General features: G+C 43.6%; 1 protein-coding gene across 3 annotated transcripts; it reads left to right on the top strand.

Annotated features, from left to right (window-relative positions):
- The first annotated feature begins 584 nt into the window (after positions 1–584).
- ppp2r5cb (protein phosphatase 2, regulatory subunit B', gamma b) lies at positions 585–22684 on the top strand. 3 transcript variants are annotated; one of them, XM_068708947.1, is made up of 16 exons: positions 585–682; positions 1233–1292; positions 3857–4019; positions 13222–13421; positions 16057–16167; positions 16320–16412; positions 16634–16764; positions 16863–16922; positions 17142–17250; positions 17340–17393; positions 17587–17757; positions 17937–18064; positions 19004–19105; positions 19215–19287; positions 19651–19767; positions 19892–22684. In XM_068708947.1, the coding sequence occupies exons 1-16, from the start codon at positions 656–658 to the stop codon at positions 20024–20026; spliced, it is 1734 nt and encodes a 577-aa protein (XP_068565048.1). In that variant the 5' UTR covers positions 585–655; the 3' UTR covers positions 20027–22684. The 3 variants fall into 3 exon arrangements, with proteins under 3 accessions (XP_068565048.1, XP_068565046.1, XP_068565049.1); XM_068708945.1 differs by having other exon boundaries at positions 3854–4019; XM_068708948.1 differs by lacking the exons at positions 585–682; positions 1233–1292; positions 3857–4019 and adding an exon at positions 9471–9701.
- Positions 22685–26576: the final 3892 nt, after the last annotated feature.

Raw genomic sequence — 26576 nt, 5'->3', positions numbered from 1 at the left:
CATTCAGACATGATTTATTTGATCACTTCCGCTTGTGCTTTTCCCTACTCTGACATGTCAATATTGAGTGAAAAAAGGGCCTATTACAAAGGGCAGGGCATATTAACATATTGACAGAGACAAGGGGGGAAACTGGAATTGATGAATAAATTCAGAGGGAGACAGTCAAATTCCAGTAGATGGCAGTGATACAACAAAGAATGTGAGCTGCCATACAGTCTGTGGCTGAGACAAGCAAAAAGAAGGCTCTGCCAGGCTCTTCGCATATTTTAGAAAATTTAGGAATAGGAAGGTTGAAATAGAATAGCTAAACATGCTTTAGAAGAATGTGAGAGATATTCAGCAAATGACAAAGAACACACTAAATTATACACTAAAAATAGAACACTCAAAGTTACATAGAATATATTTTGTATGCATTAGGAGAACTCGCTCGTTGTAATAGCTACCTGTCACCGACAGGGGGAGCCCCCACTGACCCGCAGTGCTCGGCGTGTCACTCCTGAGACGCTGGAGTCAGCTGACTGACAGCAGCCAATCACAGGGCGAGGACAGGCTGAACCGTTTCAGCTCGCGGACCTGAGAGTTATCAAGGTTTTTTTTGGGGTTGTGGAATATCTCCGAGAGGGGAGCAAGGGCGGCAACGGGTTGTACAATGCCGAATAAAACGAAAAAAGAAAAGGTGAGTTTGAGAACTGCCAAAGAGGTGATGACGGCTGTAAATATACAGTTTTGCAGTATGTATTTATTGACAAACCGGCGTTTATAACGAGACATTAAATATAGTTGTCTATCAGTGCAGTGTCCCATTAACGTTAGCAAACCGGCTAGCCGCTATTCTGCAAACATGTTAGTCTTGTGCTGCCTTGCTATAAATATAGCAATATAGTATACGTTGCAAGCATATGCTTATGATGATTTATGAGGCTTTTAAAGTGTTGAGTGAAAACTAAATATCATTAACGTTAGCTGTAAGCCGGCTGTTGACTCTGAAGTAACGTTAGCTTGCTAGCAGCAGACATGCCAGTGCATTCAAACCCAACAGGATTGTGAGACTGGGTGGGTATGCATGCTATATTTAGCTGTTTTTTTTTTTTTTTTTTTTTTTTTTTTTTTTTTTTTGCGTGGCAGCATTTACTGATGGACTGCTTTACAAATGTTGTCCACCTAACGCCAACTGTTACTATTCGCTAATGTCTATTTGACCTGTGTGTTAAACGTTTTTCTTGCAGGAGTCCCAAAAGTCTGGTAAAGTGGGCAAGAGTGGAGGACAAGAGAACACCGAGCATGATGTAAGTGAAGGGTTAACACGGGTTACTTCTTTATGGAAACCTCCTAGTAAGACAGTAGGACCTTGTCTTACACAAGTTCAAATGTCACTGATATTAGAGCTTGAAAATGGACTGCATTGCCATTGACATAATGAACATTATCAGTGTCCACTACTGTCCTTTGCAGACTGTTTACTTGTCATAGTATGCTTTAAAAATGACACTTTCATTCACTATTCACACACTTTTCAAATCTTTTCTAATGCTGCTATCATGTGCAAGTTCTGATATTTTGCAATATGCTGTCAGCACGTTGAGAGTAGTGTTGTAAATGTATGCCTTCCATACATTAGCACCTACAGTATAATCCTGGAGCCAGAGAAACGGACTTCACACCAAGGCAATCAGTATTGTAAAGCTAGCTAGATGAGCAAATCATTAATTTCAGCTAGCGGTATGTGTCACCTAGTGGGATACTAGTGCCCTTGACACTTGGCAGCATAACACGAGGCAATCAATATACTACTTCCAAGGAGACTATGAAGTCATTGTCATATTTGTAAGTCCATTGGCTGCCTAAGAAATGTTTGATGAGACAAGGAGACTAGTTTCTAATCAACAAATGTGATCAAATTGCACTGGCAAGAAGGACTGGTGATCTTTAATTCACCTCCACGGAAAAAAACAAACACTCTACTGTGGTCAGAAGTGAATCGACACATCATAAACTCTTATAAAAAGATAATGCACCTATCTACATATCCTGTCATGTATAATAAATCAGTGAAAAGTAGTGCTGGTCTGACTAGGCTTTTGACTTCTTTGCTTGCATCTGGATTGGGTCACATCTGGAAAAAGCAAAAGAGGGGGTTGCTTCAGCCCACATTAGAAACATTGTGTTGGTCCTACCATAGCATCTGGTGTGAATCATTGCGTCACATTATTGCACCCGCGTGGTCCTGAACTGTATTTGTAAATAAAATACTGTGAGGGTGTCCAATGGTACCAGGTGCACAGTATGGGTTCAAACGCTAAGATAAAATGCATCTGTTGACCAAAAAAAAAATCAATCGGATCTAAGTCAGACTTCTTCCATGACCTCTGCGATCACCATATAAACATCATTAAGCCACGATGGAAAGATTTCAACTTGATGCTTTTCTATTTCACGGGAATTCAAAAACCTCGACGCTCTCTTTTCACGGCTGGTGTGACGGCCGACATCTGTTTGTGCAGCGGAGTACAAAGCAAAGTGGTGTCCTCCTCGTTCCTAGACATTTAATATTTATATTGGGAGGGCTGTTGACCACCTGTTCGTGTTTTAGTGGCTGATGTAATACACAGTCTAGTTTGTTGTAATATAAGAATGCACACTATAAGGCTTAAAGGAGTTGGCTGCTCCCTCGTTTGTGTCCCATTTTAAAAGACACATTTTATTTAAATATCACTAACCTATTGCCCAAAACGTATATTTCTATCCTCTGACTTATTGCCCATTATGAATAATATAGAAACATGTTCCCTCACTGTCGACCGTCTGAATTCTTCTTTTGCAGCCTCTTGGCTGTCTCTTGCTGGGCAATGGCAACCAATAGCAGCACGCAGGATTGCTGTTGTGTTTCAGCAGCCATGCGGCAGATCTACCACTATCCCCGACCTTGTGTCAAATTCAAAATTGCTGGGCTGCAAGCTGCCGCTGTTACCCACCGCCCCTCCCTTTTGCCTCATACACTTGGTGACTAGAAGTGTTGGAGACTGAAGGGAATGTTTATAATACATACAACAACAAAAAAATCTCCATTTTCTGTCTCTGTACCAATTATATCAGCATTTAATTAGAAAATCCTAGTTGACAGATGTTTCTGCTTTTGGCTTAATGAACTTACAAGTAGAAGAGTTAATTCCTATCTTTGTATTACATGAATACATAATCTAGTTCCTAGTAGAGGCCAGCGCGGCTGTATTACCTACTTTACTGGACAGCCTGCTCGTGGCCCAGCTCTTAAGCTCCCGTCTTGTAGCGCTGCAGACTGTGACTAACTTTAGCTGGGACTTAACTGAATTGATTAATTCCCCTGTGACTCAGACTTGCACAGCTCCACATCTGGTGAAGTAAGCTCTTTGCCACCAGGTGTGTGGATGTGGATCCCAGCGGGCAGGTGAGACCCACATCAGGGTTATATCCAGTCCTACCAGCCCTCTTTTTTTAATATATTTAACTGAGACGCAGCTGGGTGGTTTGAGGAAAACACACACACACACACACACACACACACACACACGTACACACACACACACACACACACACACACACACACACACACACACACACACACACACACACACACACGTACACACGTTGGGTAAAGCGTCACAGGTTTGTGGCCTTAGTTATATCATGAAAGGCACTGTTGTGAAGTAAATGAGGACACGGTGTATATAATTAAAATGTCCCATCTAGTGTATGGCAGACAGTCAAGCGGTTTTATCAGATTTCCGAGGAGGTACTTTCACCCTCTTTCTCACCGTGTCCGCCACATGTCATGTCGGTGTCACTGATGTGGGTTTTTCTCTTGTTTCAGCAGAGCTCTAATAGGAAGGCCAGCAACAATGTTCCTCCCACCACTCAGCTGCTAAAAGGGAAGCAGCCCGGTTCCCAGACACCTGTCAAAAAGGACAAGAGACAGAGCTCCTCTCGCTTCAGCCTGAGCAACAACCGGGAGCTGCAGAAACTGCCTGCTTTCAAAGGTATTTACTGTCAAAATCACTAAAGGCTGTCCTCTAATCACATAATAATCAAACTGCCCAGTGCTCTAGGTTTTTTTTCGAGTTGTTGCCCATGCACACACACACACACACACACACACACACACACACACACACACACACACACACACACACACACACACACACACACACACACACACATACAAGTGCATCTAATAGAGCTGCTCTTCCAGGCTGGAAGGTTTGACGCTTGGTTGTGGATTTGTAGACAATTTGCCTTTTAGTGGGCAAAAAAATAAATAATTAATTTAAGATGTTTTGAAACTTGATGTCAAAACTCAAATCCCTGTCATCTTGACACTGTGCAAGCCTTGCATACATGCATATCTACAAGCACACCCTTGTAGTTATTTTCTTTCCACTCTGAAACATGGATGAACATCCCCGGCTGCATCACCCTCATTGTAATACCAAGCTGAGCATGACATTACGCAACACATGGAAACAAACAGAGGACGTACATGGCATGGACTTTGCGCTGGATTTAACCCAAGCGTCTATATTTAGTGGTAATCCAGAGATAAAGCTTTAATTCCATGGTCCTTGTGTTTTAGGATGTTGCCAGTGTCCAGCAGTATCTGCCAGCCGTACGACTATTCCTTCTCTGTTCCTCCCTTTGCAGGAGAGATATTGACAAATCTTTGCAGATGTGTATTGACGTTTATTTTAATTACTAAACTCGGTACCAGCAGAGCACCAGATGGAAAAGTAAGGAGTGGGCATTGCCGTTAGGCCTGTGGGCATCCCGTCCATGCATGCGTCTGTGTGTGCATGCATGAATACACACAACAATGTTGTCCGCTGCCCTCTCCCAGCGCCATCATTATATAACCTGGCAGTGTACCGAAAAAACAAACCACCGTACATGCATGATGGGATTAAGTACGTGAGCAAATCAACTTTTTATAAAGAGATTTCCATCTTTTTAATAAAGAGAAATTTGCAGATGAGCGTGGAAATAAGATTGACCGCGAGAGAGTCTGCTACTCTGTGGGATGCAATACATAGTTCAATGTCTGGGAATTATCAAACCTCCATAAAATATGGTGACAAAAAACCTCAATGCATGGCAGTGTGGCGTAATTGGAAAAAAAAGTTAAAAGCATTTTAGTAGCAACTGAAATATTCCCGATGACTATACATCTTAAAAAGCAAAACAAAGTTGTTAAAGTTTGAGCATTGAGAGGAGACAGACTGAATTATGCATCTCTCAAAGGCCGACATTGTTCTGATATTTAAATTGTTTAGTTAACACGACAATGACGTGTCTCCAGGGGATTGTATTGACTTCAATCTCATTGTTTCCTACAATAAATGAGTACGTGTTGCTATATGTGAATTGGAAATGATTACATGAATGTCAGAAGTTAAGACACACCATCTCCCCTTCTAAAGAGAGACGAGTTGTCCTCTGAGTTATAAACCTGATATCACCTGTAGAACTAAATGAAAACCGTAAGATGGTTTGATATAGTCTTCAGAAAAGAGTGCCTTTTTGTTTTTCTTTCTTCCTAAAGTCACTTACAAAGTGGAGTTACTATCTGTGACCAGCAGCTGCTGTGTTTTTATTGTGTGCCATTTGTTCACCATTCAGTCTTGTGTGATTTATAATTAATGGAGACACACAATGGAGTTGATTCTACTACAAAACACACCTGTTCCTTAATCGTGGTTAGCCATTACCCTTGTACTGTGTCAAGAGGGGACTAAACACAACTTAACGTCTGATAAAGGCAGCTCGTTTCCCACACCAGAACGGGAGCTTTGATAACATTCTGCAAAACATTATCCCACAGCGGCCCGGTAGATGTTATCACTGAGTCCTGTCCAAACAGGCTCCAGCGCTCGGCCTGTTTTCATTGCGTGCGCGTTCACCACCTCCTGATGGAAACGCATGTCCGAGAGCAGCCTGTCCCGCAGAGCTCCAAGGTTGAGGCGAGACTGAAAAACCCTGACCAGAAGCAGACCGCCTTAAACCCAAGTGTGCTCGTTGTGACATGAGTCCATTTTAACGGCCCCAGCGTTTACATTCGGTAGCTTCCTCTTAAAAGACCTGATACGGTGAGCTTGTTTTATTAGGCCCTACCGAAATACAAAAAAATCATGAAATTTGTGTTTTGGATAAATCGTTCTGCCTGCGGCTTGTGAACGGTAGATAAATGCTCTAAATGTGTTTTATGTCTCTTGTGTCAAGTCCAAACCTACTTGCCAAAAAAATGAACCGAGCACCAGTTGTTGCCTCTGTGTTCTCTTTTAGAGCTTTTCTGTCTCTGAGGGTTTGTTGCCATCTGCTGGTTAGTCAAGTATTTGAGTTAATGTTGATTAACTGGAACACACATTTCAGTTGTCAGGGTGTAATATGACCCCCCCCCCCCCCCCCCCCCCATATCTTGACCATGCAACACAAACAAACCACTGATTCTAATCTGTTCATTTGTTGTGGTTTTAGTGAGGATTAGAAAGATTGTTCTAAGAGTTGTTTAGTATGTGAGAAGACGAGTCTGTCTTGTTACAGCATGATGAGTGACAGGAATCTGAATATTCACCAAAACTGTCTTCAGCTGTTGACCCATTCCTATTATGTCCTCAACCAGAGAAAGAGGAGAACACAGTTTCTACAGTTTTCATTTCAGGGAATACTAAAGGAAGCGATCCTTACATAAGATCAGTTTCTACAGCCGTTACATCACGTACTCTTGAAACTTCAGCCCGTGAGTGTCCTATAGTGTTTGCTTATGTGAGTCAAACCTATTGACTGACAAGAATGCTTCACGTTGATCTAAAATGCTCTAAAGTTCTTTGTGCACATTTTTTATTTTTATGTTTTTGTATAGTTTCGTTTTTAACCGGTTAGGATTTTCTTTCAACATTGTGGGCAAATGCATAAAGCAGGATGCCGCAGGGCAAGGCAGGTTTCAGGGAAGGGTTTCCTGCAGGTGCTAGAGGGGAAAAAACTCCCACACCTCATGACAGCAACTTCCTTTTTCAAACATCTCCCATTAAAAAAAAGAAAAGAAGCATAAACCCCCCCACAAAAACCTGATTCATTAGCTTTGATCAGCTGTTGAAGCTCTCAATGGTTTGACGTGATTCAGATCTTATAAGGAACAGCCCTGAGTAAAGTAATATGTAATCAAATAGTCTCATTTGTGATTGCCTGTGTCCCAAAATAACACCGCTACATTTCAGCTGAGACTCTGAGCAGGTTCTCCCTTCATGATTTCAGTCTCAACGTGAAGGTACCGCAGAGCCGCTACAACCAACGTGACGTCTCTCATTCGAGTAGATGGGACTTTCCATCATCGGAAGCTGCTTGAGGGCAACACAAAGTTCAGCTTCTGTTTTTTAAAAAGAGCCTCAGCTGTGTTGATACGTCTGTGTCTCCGAAATAGATGCGAGCCGTGAGCATTTATTACAGAGAACCACGACATCGAAGATCAGGAGATCTGTAAATAAACCACTCAACTGTGGCTGACCCCGCTGCTATAAATGATGAATTTGAAACGCAGGCGAGCACAGTCTCCATCCTATCCATGGAACCAGACTCATGATGCCTCACAAGTTCACCGTCTCTGCCTCTGCCAGAGGAAAAAAAAAAAAAGCACAGACGCAGCGAAAAAAACAACAACCTCAAGCTCAATGAATGCATGTGCCAGAAGAGGATCTGTAACGAGTGGGTGTGTTTAGCGTTGTCTTGGTCAGAACAACAGATCTTCTGATGGGCGGTTGCCTCATGACTAGGGAGCAGAAAGAGCCCTTTATACACTCCGACTAGACCCTGCTGCTGCTGCTGAAATACACCACTATTGTGTGTGTATATATATAGGGACCAGCCAGACTTGATGTTCTATTGCACTGCTAATTTGTGTTGGAGACTAGATAATTGTGCTGGGGGAAAGGGCATGTTCTCATTCCCATTTTGGTCATACACCCCCTACATAATATTATGTCAAAACCAACTGTTAGCTGATGTTACTCGGCTATCTGATGATCTGATCCGGAACATCCAGTTTCACAAGTTTCAGCCGTAGGGATCCGCAGGGAGCCGTTATGTGTTGAAACGCTTGTGCTCTCTGGAAACCCAGCAAATGATGCATTTCTGCACGCACATTACATCGAGTAACTGCAGACACACTCGCTCTTTGACTTTAAAATGCACTGATTTAATACGTTTTTTTTTAATCTAGACTAAAGTTTACAGCTAATTTTCATGTAGCGCCCTCTTTTCAAAATGTGTGATGATGCTGCAAACTTTAGCAAATTACAAGCTTCACACAATGAATAATATGTTTGGGTTTTTTTAACTCAAAAAATGCAAAGAACACTTCCTGCATCGTTTGGTTTTGCAAGGTGTTCGCGGAATCAATCACATTTCTCTGTGTGCGTATATGTCTGTGTGTATGCTCACGGTCCTTGCAGCATGGTGACACACACACACACACACACACACACACACACACACACACACACACACACACACACACACACACACACACACACACACACGCATGCACGCAGTATAAATTGGGATTGGTGATGACGGTGCAATGGTTGTAATCCTAATGGAAAGGTCAGGTCCTGGTTCCAGGATTCTGGAGAGCTGTCGGCTTTAGAGATGAACGTGTGTTTTGAATTCCACTTCGTTTGTGAGAATTGTTTCAGTGCGTTTTTAATGGTCGGCGTAGATTTTGCCCTTTTTTTTTTTTTTTTTTTTTTTTTTGCTGCTCAGCTTTACGGTGCAGGGTTCTGTCCCCAGAGCGACTGCTGCTCTCTGCTCGTGCACATCCTGTGTCGCTTGCATCGAGACTTCCTGTTTCTCTGTCACGTACACCTGGGCTCAGGCTGAGCTCCTGGAGAGCCATCTGTCATGCAAAAACTAACACACACTCAAAGAAAGCACACATACAAAAGGGCTTTTTTTTCTCTGACAAACGGTGTTGGACAGTCTCTTGTCTTGAACAAACTTCAGCTTCTAGTTGATAGTAGCTGTTTTATTTTGGAAAAAAAAAGATGTCTAAACTTGCCCTGGGATTCTCGTGCATTCTCAATGTTCATGTGTTATTTTCCGTGTTTTGAAATGTTTGCGTTGGACATTGTAATTTGGGGTTTGTTGTCGGGTGTTAGGCTGTGATTGAGTAACATGTTTGATAGACATGTGTATTTCCTGGCCTCCTCCTTGTATCTCAATTTAAAAAAAAAAACAAAAAAAAAAGAGCTAAACTGATGGCAGATCAGTAGTTTGTGGTTTAAAAGTCTCGACAGATGTAGCTGCTCGCACTCCAATCACAGTCGCAGTCCCACCTCTTCCCCCTTTCGGCCCACCAGCCAATCCCTTCCCTCATGTTTATTTATGCTGACACTCGGCCCACGTGATCGCAGCCAGCCAACCGGGCGGCTGCAGTGGGGGATGACATCACTAACTAGCTGGTTCCCTCCAGCAGCAGGGGAGCTTCATTTTCTGCTCCGAGTGTTCGTGCTAAAATGGAGGCTGGCTCCTCGCCTTAGCTCGGGCTGCCCTCTTCTCCCCCGTCTCCTGCCTCGGCTCACTGATGTTGGCATGCACTAGAACTGCCAGTGGGATGGTTCTGGATGCACCCAGCACCAATGGGCCTTACCAGCCTGTGGCCCTCATGCATTTTAGAGGTGAGAATAGGAAGATTTTCCTCCTCCTTGCTGTTCTGTGTTTTGTGTTTCAAGGGGAGATGGTCAAAAAATGTTGTTGCCATTTAGCAACTGCAGTTGCTAATTTGGATTTTGTAGAACAAAAAGTGTTTGTGTCCGATGACTTTTCTTAAAGTTGCTGCAACAGAGTGAGAGCATTTATGCATGTGTGTTTTTGGAAGTGGAAGCAGGGGGGGGGGGGGGGGGGGGTTGTGTTTGTATGTCAACGAGGAAGGGTTTCACCAAGACATTGCATAGCTTAGCTTCAGTCGCGGAGGGGAAGGCGAGAGAGAGAGAGAGTGAGAAGGAGTGCTACTTTTGAGTCTCCCATCCCCCATCGAGACTGCTGATGTCATAGGAAGTGAGGTCAAAAGCTTGTTGTCGGTGTGTGCATCAGTATTGTATACGAGTATCTGCTGTCGACTGAAACCTGTACGTTGAAATGCTCTGAGTTACTGTCTAAACATACAGACTGGGACCTTCAACCCAGGGAAAACAGAACCTGACTAGATTAATGCTAACAGTATCTCTGACACTAATCTCTTATTCAGTGCACATTTAACATGCAGCCTGTTGGTGCACACATGTGCTACTAGCGGTGACATGTTTGTGTCGGGGTAAATGCAGCCCCATACCTTTTGCATTGACACAGGATACGTACAAAGTATCTGCCACCGGTGGCAGTTTATTAATCAGTTATTCATGAGATATTCACCAGTAGACATTGTGGGCTTTTGAGATGTGTCCTCGGGAGCAATTTGTGTCCATGCCCTGGTTTCCTGTGAGCACGCTGGAGCCTTTAGATGAGCAAAGGTTAGCGGCCCGTCCATGCAGAGAGGCCCGTGTGTGATGTCTGCAGTGGCACAGCATGTCTCTTAATATTTTAGGCGTGTTCAGAAACCCTAGTGCTGTTGTGTAACAGGAGCTGCTAGACCTCTTGGCACTCAGGGGGTGGATGAGATGAGGCGCTCAGGTACTGATGAATGAAACCTTAATATCACGAACGGATGAACTACGGATGACACTCAGCTTGGGTGATGATTTTAAATCGACCAATTTTCCATTGATTTGTTCTTGTATTGAGATCAATATGAAGAGATTTGTTTGCATGTTGACATGGATGTCATGTCTTTTCCTGTTTGGTGTAAACAAAAAATGTACAACAAGTTTTTGCAGGTATTGTATCTGCCAGCGAGGGAGCAGGGAAATAGTACAGAAACACACAGAAAGTAATATTTCTCTGTGGCACCAGCGCCACAGTTTAAAGTTGCAGCTCGTTGGAACGGAAGACGGAACAAAAGAACATACTTAGCTGTGCCTTTTACATAAACACCGTGTTGTAACATAAAGCAGATCTGAGGTTTTCCAGGAATGCGGTAGCCAAAGCTCAGGGGTGAAGCAAATCGCCAGCTGTTTGACCTTTTTCGATGCGGCCGATTAGACCCCGTTTGTAGCCAGTAGTTTGGACGGAGGGAACGAATGTATGATGTTACTGCAAAGCTACTTACAGACTTGTCACTATTCTACTATGTGTCTGAATATAGACTTAGACATGTTTTGTAACCGGTTGGCTGGACTACTTGTTCCAAGGTACCGTGCTGTACAAAGGCTGATACCCGCTCGAAAAACAGAGAGAAGCTATAGAAAATAAAAACATGGCGTTCACAGGTGTAGCACACAGGTATCAATTATGTACCCGTCTCCTGTTATGTGGCCGTACAAAATAATTACTTTTAGGTTCATAGAATTAGTATGCAGTCTTTCTTCTATGTTACCTGTGTTTACACGTGTATGTTCTGGTGCTTTTTTTCCGTGTTTTACAAGGTCCTGATGGGCTCAACCGATCAGCAGCGTACGCATCCATTGTAGCAGCAGCGGCTTTGATTAGTCCAAAGTCCCGTCTCCGTCTGTGGTCGCCATGGCGGCGTACGGTACACATGCAGATTGTTAATGGGGAGACGAGACCGACTCATAAATCACAGGCTGTGATGAAAACACTAACGCTGCCCTATGGGTTGGTTTTATAAGGTGACATTTTGCTTAATGTCACTAATCCCCATGATGGATGAAAATGAATGGGCACCTTTGCTCTTCTTTTTTTAGGTTTCAGGGTGTTTTTTTGTAGCTTTGGGAATCTGACAAACTGAGGCTCAACGACTTCGAGGAGTAGCCGTGTCTTCCAGGAGACATTTTCTCTGCAAAGCAAAATAGTCATTCCCTTATTGAAAGCAGCGTGTCCCATTGCAGTACGTGCATCATGAAAGAGTCTGTGTTATCACCGCCTACTCGGTGTAATACATGGACTGAATATAGTACGTGTGTCATGTCTGGTCTTCTCAAAAAGCTGCAAGGAAATGTGTTGCCCGAGTACCGAGGAGAATGAGGGAGAATATACATGTTTTAGCATTTATCTAGAGTTCCTTTTACTTGTTTATTTGCACTACATGGCCCGATTCCTTATGCGTCTGAAACTTCTTGGGTGTACGAGTTGGGAAAGCCCTCAGGTCCTCTGGGAGCAGACTTGATCTTAACACGAGCTCAAAACATACCTTTTGGACATAACATTGGCGTAATTATGATATTAGTTCTTCTATTATTCTATAATGTTTATCTGATTGCAGATAATGTTGTGGATGATTTATGAGAGTCTTTGTGGCAGCTGTTGTACGGTGACGATGATGATGATGCACGCTGGCAGAATGGAGATTGGCTCAATGACAGTGTGTGTGTGTGTGTGTGTGTGTGTGTGTGTGTGTGTGTGTGTGTGTGTGTGTGTGTGTGTGTGTGTGTGTGTGTGTGTGTGTGTGGCAGCAGCTCCAACAAACGTGTGGTGATTTTTGAATAGCACGTTAACGATTCTACACGGACGGGTGTGGCTCAATAATCCTGGAGGCAGATTCGGAGCCTCTGCATCATTGATGTAGTGAACGACGGCGTCTTTTTAAAAGACTGAATTATTGATTTATGAAGTCTTTAAATGAGGTTCCGACATGTCGCCACATGAACTCCTGTAGAAAAATGGAGCCGTACGGAACCTGAACAACTCTTGGAGGAATATTGATGTATTCTTTTTAAAGCTTTTGTACAAGTTGTCACTGACTGCGAGAGAGGGGAATTGTGGGGCGGAAGCAGAACCATTAATTCTGACAACGAACAAAGCTTCAAAGCATACAAGTCAGCGCTATGGATGTGTTTTCCTGAATATGAAACTTATGTCTATTTACCTTTTACCTGTACCCTTTCATGTAGTTTTGGTTTCCTTTTAATCAAGCGTCTGACTTGTACAGTGTCACACTTTATCCATGATGATGATAGCGGGATTAAATATGATAGTTGAATGGTGATTGTTTGTGATAGTTATATGTCGTTCTGTGACAGTGTCGAAAGAGTGAGGGACCATTTCTCGGATGCAGCGTTAACATCTGGAACGAGTCGTTCCTGTTAAAGCCGAAATCTCCTGTTAACTCCTACTTTCCTTCCGTTTTTTTTTTCTGTCGCGTAGATGTTCCCCCTGCAGACCAGGAGAAGCTGTTCATCCAGAAGCTGCGGCAGTGCTGCGTCCTCTTTGACTTCATCTCGGACCCGCTGAGTGACCTGAAATGGAAGGAGGTGAAACGGGCGGCGATAAGCGAGATGGTGGAGTACATCACCCACAACAGGAACGTCATCACGGAGCCCATCTACCCGGAGGTGGTGCACATGGTGAGTGTTTTTAACCGTGTACGTCCTCGGGTCAGCTATCAGAGTGCCGTGCACCATCCACCTCCAGATTAAAAGTTCCCGTATACAAGGCGACGCAGTTGCTTTTGTTGCACGCCCGACAAAGAATGTGGTATTTTCATTTCCTTCGCAGTGCGGCCTCCTCTGTGCCGATGCAGGATGGATGTTGTTTTTAAGCTGCTGCTGCTGTTGCGGGCCTGTGAGTTTCACATTAGTGAGACTATTGTTTTAGAGTTAAAGGAAGTCTTTAGGGCAGATGTGGCGTTCAATATTGCAATGTTTTTCTAATTATCTTCAGTAATTTAATTTAGAATATCTTTAATAAGAGAGGTAGTTATTATAAAGCCACAGGTTTCCTTCTTTCTCCTTTTCATCTCCTTCCTGTTATTCTTTAAGAACACTAATCACATCACTGCTGCTCATATTTTCAATTGATGGATACTATTGTCTGTCTGGCTGTAGTTATGTTGTCACGTCTCACTGAGGTAGGAAGGATTGTCTTTCCTTGTCTGTGAATCTCTGTGATACATTTTTTGTGAATAAGACTCGGCTTTATATCACTAAATGCATGCGACCCTAAAGAGCCACATGACTCTGAATGAAGCTGTTGCTTTCATATTCCATTATCGTCGCTATAAGGATCTGCTGTGTGTTAACCTCGGATCTTTTCATGGGTTTGATGTGGACTTCATGTCTGTGCTGTGAGAAGGGAATGCGCTGCGGCTTCTACTGCCCTGCCAGAAATACTCGCTCGCTTCAGAACCATTTTAGTCGTTATTCTTTGGCTCCCCACAGCGTTCTAGGAAACTCTCAGGAGCATCACTGACCTCAGTAGGAACCGAAAGATCTTTGACACATAAACCCAATTTATCTTCTATCCTCGAAAGGCATTAAGTGGCCTATTTATTTTGTGGTCACTTGGTGGCGTTTGTCTAAAGATGGCCATAAGAAAGTTAAACCATACGAGGTCACTAACCCTGAATCATGTGCGGCTCCATCCTCTGCAGGTGTGAACCGGTTACGGTCGCGTCCGCCACTGAGCTCCTCCTGTACATTTATCAGACGCGTGTTCCTCGGAGGTCGCGGCCTCCATGTGTTCACCGTACCGGGTTTTTGCCGTCCCGAGCCAAATTCAAAAGCCTTTGATTTGAATCAAAGCTCGGGCCTCAACGCCACACGGGTAAGCTGCAGATAATCAAGGTGCTAATTTCCACCCGTCCTCCTCGCCGTGGCTTCATTTGATCAGCGCTGCAGAAAATGCAACCGAGCTTCCGAATCTGCATGAAAATATACCTCTTATTCCTGACGGGGCCCTCTTAAAGGCACGGGGCTCTTTTGAAGTCCACCGATGGCTTTCATCATCAAAGTGTGGAGATCGACGCGACGTAAAGCGCGTATTCGTATGTTAAGGCCGTGCGCGTTATTTCCTCCTAGAAGCCTTGTTCTTCCAGAGCACGTTTGATGCCTCTGTGTCCCGGCTTTAGAACAATATTTTGGCAGGCCTTTGGATGACATGGCTGTGGTTGTTCCATTAGCCCCGTTCTCTGGGGGGGGGGGGGAGAATAAGAAAGGGTTTCTGCTGAGAACATAAACACGATGGTGAGCGAGTGTGCTTTGACCTCTGCTCGACTGCACTCTGGAGGGACCGTCTAAGTGAGAGGACTCAGAAGGAAAATAGATTGATGCGTCCCAGTTTGGGGAATAGTAATGCAAGCGAAACAGATGAGCGCGAGAGGGAATATTCCACCATCTATACATAAAGACAAGCTTTTGAAGGCAGGTTCATAACGATGGATTCACGTTGCATAACGTGGTTGTTCCAGTGTTTGCTTTAACATTAAAATTGCCAGTAAAGAAATGAAGTAAAACAGTGAGATGTGTTGGCTAAGTTGTTACAAAGAGGCTTGTTGTCCTCTTCACTACTTAGCCGTCCACAAACCACAACAAGCCATTGAATATTTGGTGTAATATTGTGGGATGCTGATCGTAAACATGAGTTAAATACGACCTAAAAGGTAGGTTGTATAATCTGCGTTATTCATTGTTTTTATGCCTCTGAGGTCAAAAGGCATTATGTTTCCGTCTGTCTGTGCGTCTGGTCCGTTCTTGTGAACACGATATCTGAGGAACACCTGCAGGGAAGTTTCATTAAATCTGACACAGTTATTCACTCGCTGCTTAAAAGTCACTCTGACCTCACTAAACACACTATTTGCCCATAACTCAAGAATTAAAATGCTAATTCTGACAATGTCACACTGATGACTAATATGACAAAATGAAGCAGTGATTTATGTCCTTTTGAAGTAACGTGGATGTAAACTGCATCTCGACTGGTCGGCGTAAGCGTTCTAGTTGATTCTAGTTTATGTGAGCCAAGCATCACCTGGAACATAACTCTATTTACTTTGTCTCTATTTCTTTTGACTTTCTTTCACAGGCTTTGAGTTATCGATGTTTGACTGGACTGAAAGACATGTCAAATATTGTAATATTTGTTTATATATCGCATTGTAAAACACACTGAATCAGTAATGGATCTGTGTTGCAACATGATATCATGACTGTCATAAACTAGTTGCCTGAGTGACCTTTTTTTTTTTTTTTGTCTCCATAGTTTTCTGTGAATATGTTCAGGACGTTGCCGCCATCATCCAACCCCACGGGGGCCGAGTTTGACCCGGAGGAAGATGAGCCCACGCTAGAGGCAGCGTGGCCACATCTACAGGTACACACACACACACACACACACACACACACACACACACACACACACACACACACACACACACACACACACACACACACTCTAAACTGATGTGAATAAATCCATACAGCTGTTACTTTCACGTGGCGTAACCTCGTCTCTTCCTTCCACAGCTCGTCTATGAATTCTTCCTGCGGTTCTTGGAGTCGCCCGACTTTCAACCAAACATAGCCAAAAAATATATTGACCAGAAGTTTGTAATGCAGGTGAGCAGAGAGTGATGACATTGTGTGTGTGTGTGTGTGTGTGTGTGTGTGTGTGTGTGTGTGTGTGTGTGTGTGTGTGTGTGTGTGTGTGTGTGTGTGTGTGTGTGTGTGTGTGTGTGTGTGTGTGTGTGTATTTTCACGATGCATGAGTGTTCTCTGTCTTTCAGAGATCTGTATTTGGTTCTTGGTATTAAGTTGCTCTTTTTTTTTTTCGTGCACAGCTCTTAGACCTGTTTGACAGTGAAGACCCCAGAGAAAGAGATTTTTTAAAGACCACTCTTCATCGCATCTATGGCAAGTTCCTGGGCCTGCGAGCGTACATTAGGAAACACATTAATAACATATTTTATAGGTGAGTGGGTCTTTAGGTTCGGCACATTAGTGACACTTGAGCTGTGAGTAATGAAGTGTGTTTTAAGTGTGATTCATCACCATGTTGCTGTTTTTCAGGTTCATTTATGAGACTGAACATCATAATGGAATAGCAGAATTACTGGAAATATTAGGCAGGTAAGAAACCTTTGAGAGGTGCATCCATAAAACGTCTCTCATGTTTATGCTTCAGTTTCGTCTTTGGTTCATTTCCAGTTAAATGGTTAAATTGACACTTCCAGGTATCGTCTCTGTCTTGTCTCTTTAGACAAGACAGAGACAAGTGTGTGTAGTTAGTGTGTAGACACCAACTAGTGTTGAGTTGAACCCTAGCTCTTATTTCTCATCTCTTCACAGCATAATCAACGGGTTCGCATTACCTTTGAAAGAAGAGCACAAGATATTCCTGCTGAAAGTTCTGCTGCCATTGCACAAAGTCAAGTCTCTTAGTGTATATCACCCACAGGTAAACCGTCTTAAATACTGCGTTCATGCTTATGTCTGCTATAAACAACACCTTATTATAATAATAATAATGTTTTATTTCACCCTTAGCTGGCTTACTGTGTGGTCCAGTTCTTAGAGAAAGATAGCACACTCACAGAACCGGTAAGATGTCATTTACAAATACAACGATAGACAAATTCTATACCTAGCTATCTGTGCTTTACTTCCTCTAAATGTCTTTCTGTTGATCTTTTTTTTTTTTTTTTTATAAACGCTAGCTCCTGGAGCTCTTTGTCATTCAGATTGTCCATACATTCTTCTCCTTCTCCACTAATGCTGCTGTCCCTGTCTTCAGACGGTCATGGCTTTGTTAAAGTACTGGCCCAAGACCCACAGTCCAAAAGAGGTGATGTTCCTCAACGAACTGGAGGAGATCCTGGACGTCATCGAGCCCTCAGAGTTCGTCAAAGTCATGGAGCCCCTCTTCAGACAGTTGGCCAAGTGTGTGTCCAGCCCGCACTTTCAGGTCTGACATTCACCCCAGCACACACACACACACACACACACACACACACACACACACACACACACACACACACACACACATTAAGTGATTTTACTTCAGTTTTGTCGTGCACGTGTGCACAGGTAATCTTGTCTTTGTATCTACCTCAGTAACCCTGTTCTGAACTCATGTGGTCTCAGGTGGCAGAGCGAGCTCTGTACTACTGGAACAACGAGTACATCATGAGCCTGATCAGTGACAACGCCGCCAAGATCCTGCCCATCATGTTCCCATCCCTCTACCGCAACTCCAAGACCCACTGGAACAAGTGAGTCCCTGAACCGGCTCTCCATCGAGTCCACCTCTGAGTCTCGCTGCCTGATTCCTGATTATCCTTTGTGGTAACACTAAAGGCCCTTCCACTCTGGGGGCGGGACCAATACATGACAAAACAAATGCAAAAAATGGAATTTGAGTTGAAAGGAAGGAATGGAGCTGGTCTGCACTAGGGTTGGGTACCGAAAACCGGTGCCAATATGAGCCGACGACTGAAATACGTTCGGTGCTTCCTTTCGGTGCCGAGGCAAATATGCTCATATTTCTGCAAAAGAATTGCTGAAGTTTATTTATATTTAGTATACTGTAAACTGTTGTTAACAGTTAATATAGTGTTCATAGTTTGAAGTTAAAAAGTTTGAAGCTGTAGATTGAAGCCAAGTGTTTTGTATTTATTTATATTCATAGTATATTTCAAACAGTTAATATATTGTTCAATTTGAAGAAAACAAAATGCCTTGGAATAAAAAAAGCCTTTCTTTAATGTCGTCAATCGTCGTTTTGTGTGTTTGTTTTTTTTAAAGTATCGGTTCAGGCACCGTCTAGGCTCCGGTATCGTTTTAAAAGTATCGTTTTAGCACCGGTATTGGAAAAAAAACCAAACGATACCCATCCCTAGTCTGCACTGCCTTTGTCAAGGTTGAAGTTTCCCGTCTTGGTTGGGACCAAGCAGCCTCCATGTTGTCGTACATTACAGTCTACCCACCACTCCATTAGTTGGTTCCTTTGTTCACGATGCAAAAGCTCAGATAGGTCGATCTAGCTATGCTTCTTCGCTGCGTAATATTTGCGTTCTGTGTGAAAGTACTCATAATATTAACAGTTTATATAAAAAAAAATTAACGTCCAGATTAATCTCATGAAAAAGGACTGACCGGTGAGTAAATGCCTTCAGTACGTAAGTAAAGTGGTGATCTTTGTGTTTCTGCAGGACGATCCACGGGTTGATCTACAACGCTCTGAAGCTCTTCATGGAGATGAACCAGAAGCTGTTTGACGACTGCACCCAGCAGTTCAGGGCGGAGAAAAGCAAGTAAGTCACAAGCGGGACGTCACGTCTGAAGCTCTGCTGACGTACTTCAGACGTCACAGATCTGTGATCTCAGTGTACCATTGAGTAAACTCTTCTTTTTGTGTCTCAGAGAGAAAGCCAAATGGAAGGAGAGAGAAGAAGCGTGGCTGAAGATCGAGAATCTTGCCAAGTCAAACCCACAGGTGTGCAAAGAAGCTAGTTAACCTGTTGTTATCTAGTTATTAGGGTTGTGCCAAATGTCTCTTTTTTTTTTTTTTTTGTACATTCAAAACTGCTGTTGAGATTTTTTTTTTTTTTTTTTTTAATGAAGCTTCAAAATGTCTGTCCATCATATTTCATGATATCAAAAAACCGTTGGACAAAATGCTCAAGTTGAATAAATGGTTAATCGGATTAAATGAGTTGACCTTTCTTTAATGAATACAACATGGGGAACCAGTTTTTATGACTTCATGACATTAATGATCGGCGGTGCGCCGCTGCAGAATGAATACAGGGGAAACCGATTAGTTTAGTTCTAATTCCTGTCACTGCGTTCTGTACAGTTCCTGATATACGTCGACTCGATAGGCTCAGGCTGTCCGATGGACATGGAGACAGACGGGCCGCTGCTGGACGACGTCAACATGCTGAAGAAAGCCGTAGAGGAGGAAGCCACACAGGTAAGGAGGGGGGAGTGTAGCAGTGAATATTACACTGGTCTTAGGTCTAACACTGCCTCAGTAAAAATCATCGTGGGTCCACGTTTGTATCTTTTATATTTGAGTATTTCTACACTGTGTCCAGATCCTAAAAGATCAGCGTCGAGAGCGCCCGTTGATGAGGAGGAAATCGGAGCTCCCCAGGGACATCTGCACTGTCACAGCCTTGGAGTTGCACCGGAGGGCCGACGAAATGTTGACGACGCACGACGGCCACTAAGAGACCCCCAACCCCCCCCCCCCCAAGATCCACCGTAAACCAGCAGCAGCATCCACAAAGGAACCACAGGCCCCCCCCCCCCCCACACCCCAACCAGAGGCCAGCACAACAACAGACCTCTGGTATCTCAGTCCAGCACAACACCAACACAGAACTGAACAGTCCCAGCTCCACCTGACGCAGAAAATGTCTAAAGCCGCTCGTCTAAAAGCCTCCTTTAGGCTTTTCGGGACAAGCGGTGCTCCCCCCCCCCCCCCCCCCCCCCCCCTCGCCTTCTTTTACCCACCTGGTTGTCGCCCAGCAGATGCGTCTGTGGTGCTGGACGGTCCTGCATGACCACGACATGAACTTCACCCGAGAGACTGTAGTGTCCTCCTTTTTCCCCTCTTTTCCCCCCTCCCTCGTTTTTTCTCTTCTCCCGTCCTCTCCACTCGTTGTGTTTTTCGGGGTGCTGTGCTGCCCCCTTCTGGTCATTTCTCTCAGGTGTTCTGTTCTGTGTGTGAGCTGTCTTCTCTTCTTGCCTCTTCTTTATGGATGTCCAGGTGCTTGTACAAATAATGAGCCTTGTTCGTTTGGGGGAAGAAAAAAAAAAAAAAAGCATCAGTTGATGAGAAAACGTCAGTTGTTTCTATATATATTTAATATTAATTATTATTCTCATAACAGTTCAACTAGACGGCTGTTATTTTATTTTTTCCTACATAGTATATTAGGAGTAAAACACACTTCTTGTCTGTAGACCTGCTCTGTTTGGAGCTTTGCTATTTGTCCCGTTAGCTGTGAAGATTCATTGATGGTTCTGTTAAGCAGGACCGGGTCATGCGGGACTACAGCGGGTCTGGATTAACAGCAAACAGTGCGGGCCTGACAGAGCTCTAAGGGTCTTCATCCAACACGTCTTTGCACTTAGTGTAGAAGCCTACTTCTCATTCATTTAGCTCTTTCGCTCCTTTCAATTGTGTCGGCAATAAGGTAACACAGGTTTGCGGTGCGTGTCGGTGGCTCAAACAATGGTCAGAGAGTTTGTTACGTGTTCGGATCCATTGGATCGGTTGTTGGGATGAGTCCAGCCCCCGAGCCCCCGGGGGGGGGGGGTTACACGAGAGGGGATTGTGAGGTTTATTTTTGGTTGGCCCCGTTCACATCCAGCGTGTTCAGCGCGGTCATTAGCATTCAGTACAAGTCGCTGTCATTCATGTGAGGCTTACGAGAGGTCAGAGGTCACGGTCGCTCGTCTGTGGTTCAACGCGACGCGTCGAGAGAAGTCAAACGGCAGCAGAACCTGTGCCGATAGAGACCACTTTTTTCTACTCTTCTCAAGCGAGACCCTTTTATTTATAAAGCCACTCGTTAGAGACCAGACCGCTCCGTCGACGAGCTGCGTTTGGTTTGAAGAGGTCGAACACAAGCCTTTCTTTTCACAGTGCCTTTTATAGTCTAAGGGGATCAGCCGAGAATCGAGTAGTAGCATGAACTAAAATGCCAGATGAATTAAAAAAAAAGAAATTAAAAAAATCGTACCATTTAGTTTCCAAAAAAAACCGACCCGATGCGTTGAAACACCTCCAGCCGCTCGGACTCCCTACAACACGCCTTGTTGAAGCTACACAGAGAGGAGAAGCAGAGTGGTCGCCCCGAGCCACTTCAGCGATGAAGCACTTCCTGATAAAACTTGAAAGAAAATAGAAACACAACTGAAGAAAAAAAACAACAACCACACAACTGAATTGAAATCCGCGATGCTGTCTGTTTCGGTGGGCCGTTAAGAGCTAGAACTCTCCTCCGATCGTGACTTTTCCCTTCTGCTCCCCCACTGTCCCATTCATTGATTTGTACCATTGTTTGACACCCCTCTGCCCAGACCTGCACACTGGCTGTAACCCCCCCCCCCCCTCAGTAAAAACCTACTACCCTGTCCGGACATCTGTTTGATCTGCTTCTGGATGCTTGCGAGTTCTTTTTCTGTCGGGGTTTTTAATTCTTCCTTCGCCTGCAGAACCTCTCGTCAGTGTTTCAACTGAATGTGCAAATTGTAAATAATACCGCAGCCGACGCTGTTCCGTTCATGTTTTGTCTCAAAGAACAACGTTCATCAAACGTCATCCCCACCGCGGCGCGTACGGCGGTGACTCCGCCCCCTCAGTACTGGTGCGGCTCGTGTCCCACTGGTGACTGTTGTTCTTCTTGAAATGGCTTTAATATTGGCTTCTTTGGAGCTCTCTTCATTTGACATAAGCTGTTTTTCTTTGTTTCTTTGAAAAGAATGAAGTGTCCTTTTAGTACACGTCTCCTACTAAACGGCTTCATCTAATATTGTACATATAATGTACTTTTTATTTTCTGTTCTAACTATTATTAAATGGTAGGTTTCATATTTTGTACCAGACACCCCCGTGTACAGAATACAGAGGTTCTTAGCGGACGGTTGGTATGTGGCACAGACTTCAGCGCGTGACTATTTAGAAACCGTTTAGAATTTAGATAGTTTTTTATCTATTTGTAAACCGACATCTTTTCCGTTTTTTTTGTTTTTGTTTTTCACCTTCAGACATGTGTTGAGACTCCACATACATGAGCTTTGTGTGTGTGCTTTTATCCAAATCTCCAGTGGTGTACATCTATCTATATACAGCAAATAAAGAGAACATGTGAGTTTTATATTTTCATCCTAAAAAAAAAACAAAAAAACAAAGTTCTATGAGTCGTCATTGGTCATTGTTTTATTCTCTCCCTCCGGTTCTGGTTGTTTGATTAAAAACTCAAACGTTTCTTTCTGGTCAGGTGACCCGTTAGAGATTTTAGTGTGAACATGACGTTTCCACATCTGGAGAAATGTGACAGTCAGACTCTACTCTGTCTCCGTCAGCTGTTCCATTCAATCTTTTACACATGAAGTAAAGAGCAGGAGCGAAACAAGATCATGTAACAGAAGTATTATAGTCCAAGCTCTGGTACAAGCATTCATATAATATAAATATGATACATTTCATAAAATCACAACAAACAACATCTCCTAATCCTAAAAATACATTGTTTTTGTAATCTCTGTTGAAGTTGATTTAAATGTAATCCTTTGCCGCCACCTGCTGGCCAGATGGGTTAAACATTCAACACCCTTCACAGCCTGATGAGTCATCTCGAGGTTTATCCTCATAAATATTTGTGATCACTGCGGCGTTCACCGTGTTCACTGAATGAACATCCAGTGTTTCTGCGTCTCTGTACAGTCAGCATGGACTGTCTCTACCTCACAATGGAACCTTTGAATGACGCTAGTTTAAACACAAACACACAGCAGTTCATTGAGTTCATGCCTCACTGACTGAGCATTCTGGTTTCATTCACATGATTCAAACATCATTTTTAATATTGATTTCTCCAAATCACGAAAGGAGTTGAACATTAATGTAGCAGCAAACAATATGCTATGTAAAGATATAGAGGAGTAATGTATCAGGTTTCTTTATGAGATGTCTTCAACTCAGGAATTATTAATTTCTTTTATTCCAGCAACCAAAGATTTTTCTTTTTTGTTTCTATTTTCTTTCTAATTTAAAACATGTTTCTACTTATTCTGAATATAAACCAGTTCATCTTATTTCCATATACATGTCTGGTAAATGCCCTCGCTAACACTTTATTTTGAAAACCGGGCATAATCACACATGCATCCTTCCACTGACTTCACCAAGTCCGTCTCTGTCAGCTCCGTCTCTCATATAGTCGTATATTGAATACATAATTGCCGCAGAAGTATTTGACAGAAACTCTTGTTTTCTCAAGATAACGACGTTTAAAGAAAGATGTTTGCACGACGTCACTTTAGTCGTATCTTTACACAGAATAACTCTTCCTTAGAGACGTTCACAGTTGCCCTGATGCTCTCCATAGGGGTTCGCCTGAGGTCACTGAAGTTCCTCTATTCATTTGAAGACAACAGCGAGGTTTGCCCCCCCCCACCCCCCCACCCCCCCGCCCGCCCGCCCTCTTGTGTCTAGCACCCCTGCTGAGACCTGCGCTGAACCCAGAACCTGCGGGGGGGATTCAGATAAACAAATAGTCTCGCACAGATTTCGGCGTTAAAACCCAAATAAATGTGTGGCTGACGGCGATGACGACACTGTGGACGAGACGGTGCGATCCCAGACTTGTGAGCTTCCTGCTCTGAACTTGTTGTGTGAAGTGCTGCATATCTGGTCCGATGGATTCCCCCTCGCTGCATTCCACAGATCCTGTTTTTCAGGGCCAAACATAAATTTACAACTAACTGTAAACGAGCAAACTATTGTGGCATAATAGCCTTTGTCTCTAAATGACTGTCCTAATGAGGATGCAGATTGTCTCCCACAAAAAAAACAATTTGCCTCATTATCAACACATTGCATTCTTCTGGATGATACATCATTGAAAATCAAAATACATCTCTCTCTCTCTCTCTCTCTCTCTCTCTCTCTCTCTCTCTCTCTCTCTCTCTCTCTCTCTCTCTCTGATGAGGTCACTTGGGTTCATTGTGTGTCAGACTCTGTGTTGCCGATCTCGACTTTAAACGCGTTGCGTTGCTTCTCTCTTCTTGTGATCGGGATGTTGCGCCGGCCTCCGTTGATTGTCGGTGCTCAGACCCCCCCCTCCCTGGTCGTTTGCAACCAACAAACATCTTGTCACGACAGGGGATGTCAGAACCTATCGCCATGGAAACAGAGCTCAAAAGTTCGGAGCGTCGACCCCCATTGTGACTACGTCCAATCAGATTTTAGGAAAAGCTTTCAGCGCTGCACATTACTTTACTCTGAAGTGCAGTGTGGGTACATCTGTGTGGACCTGATTCTGGGTCTGTGTGTGTGTGTGTGTGTGTGTGTGTGTGTGTGTGTGTTGGTTGTGAGGATTGGTAGGCAGGAAGTGACTCGTCACACCACCCCAGGGGTTTGAGATCTGACTTTGCGTCGTAGTCTTGTCTCCTTCCTCTTCTTCTGTCCTCTCACGCTGAAGCTCCGTAGCACCTGAAGTCCTCACGAGCAAAGCGAGTCGCCGCCTTGCACTTCAGCCAAGTCCCAGTTGCTTTGATGCTCGACTCTCGGGTTTCAGAAGTCCTCGGCATCAAAGCCGGGGGGACTTGGGATCGGGCCCAGCAGCGGCCCAGCATCCTGCCTCACGCACACGAGACAGAGAGACACGATAGAGCCTTAGGTTCATCCGGCTTTAACCAGGGTAGCTCGGTGCTTCCTTACAGGGAACGCGGCGGGACAAAGTTATTACAAAGAAATTACACTTTTTTTTTTTCATAATCCCAAAGCCTGGTGATCTTTCTCAGAGGGATTAAAAGATAGAAGAAGTTGTACCAAACTACAAAACATTTAATAAAGCGAGAAAATGCAAAATAAGCAGTTTCCTACTTATTTTTAGGTAAAACTCTTTAAGTACAAGACTGTAAATATTACCAAATCCTTCTGTCCGTGGCTAACGGCTAACTACCAGTACACACACTGCTGAATACCGTACGTAGTGTTTTATACGACCACTTCGAGCCTGTTGCTTGTGTAACGGTTCTAGTTTATCAATCCGTTTCATGTATTAAATGTCGGGAATCTTCAAATCTCTTGTCATGGTAAAGATGGTAAAGATGGCTTCTGAAGGGCCGTCAGGTAGTCGCAGCAGTACCAATGCATTTGTCATGCAAACATTTTATGGAGCAACATGACAAACGCTGTCGAGACGAAAGTAAATACAACTTTACAAAACCCAGAAGGCAGTGCGAGTTGTGATGGACGACAGCGAATGTAGTTCACTGCTCCTTCTGCTCACACCAACAGCAGCTGTTCCTGAAGTTGCTCAGAAGGTTACAGTATTCTTTCCCTATCACGACACAAAGGTCACATGTTTTAAACTGACTCATGCAGTTGCTACATGTTGAAAAGAAATTTATGTTTTCCGGTGTCACGACCATGAACAAACGTTCCTGCTCCGTTTCTTCCAAAGCGAGGACAGATGATGAACCACAGAAACCACTGGATTTGAGTTGGAGGCTGTCAACATTGTGCAAAGTCCAAAGAAAAAAAAACCTTATTTAAGTGTAACATTTTTACACTTTTACTAAACAGACAACAGAGAGAAGTCCTATTTTGGGTAAATGTATTATTACTTCTTTAAAGACATCTTTTTTTTGATGTGCAGATGTTAGGGACTGTCCAGTTATCACCCGACCCTAAATGCCTGATCAGGATTATAAAAGCTGTGGAGTGTTGACATTGTTGGTCTGTTTTTTTTTTTTTTTTACAAAAAGCTGTGCTTATATATGTGCACCACATGCATATGTGCATTTGAGAGAAAAAAAAAAAACTGTGGTAACCTCTTCAGCAGTAATCCTCCTGCCTGTCAGTCCGAGTCGCTCTTCCACTGCGACCGTCTGGAACACACACACACACACACACACACACACACACACACACACACACACACACACACACACACACACACACACACACACACACACACACACACAACCTTTATTATCTTCCAGTATCTGGGGCAGCTGGGGACAACTCCATTGTCTGAA

This window comes from Cebidichthys violaceus, unplaced genomic scaffold (genome assembly GCF_023349555.1).
Source record: "Cebidichthys violaceus isolate CVI_PGR_0920_01 unplaced genomic scaffold, fCebVio1.0.p SCAF_14, whole genome shotgun sequence".
In the NCBI taxonomy this organism is placed as follows: Eukaryota; Metazoa; Chordata; class Actinopteri; order Perciformes; family Stichaeidae; genus Cebidichthys; species Cebidichthys violaceus.
Note: the sequence above shows the minus strand (reverse complement) of the source record. Positions and strands in the feature narration are given on the sequence as shown.

What these genes read in the sequence shown, in the direction of transcription:
- ppp2r5cb (XM_068708945.1), top strand. Translation starts at nt 656, where the DNA reads ATGCCGAATAAAACGAAAAAAGAAAAG. An exon ending in ACCCGGAGGTGGTGCACATG is followed by an intron (nt 13,422 to 16,056) that starts GTGAGTGTTTTT and finishes TTGTCTCCATAG; the next exon opens with TTTTCTGTGAATATGTTCAG. An exon ending in ACCAGAAGTTTGTAATGCAG is followed by an intron (nt 16,413 to 16,633) that starts GTGAGCAGAGAG and finishes TTTCGTGCACAG; the next exon opens with CTCTTAGACCTGTTTGACAG.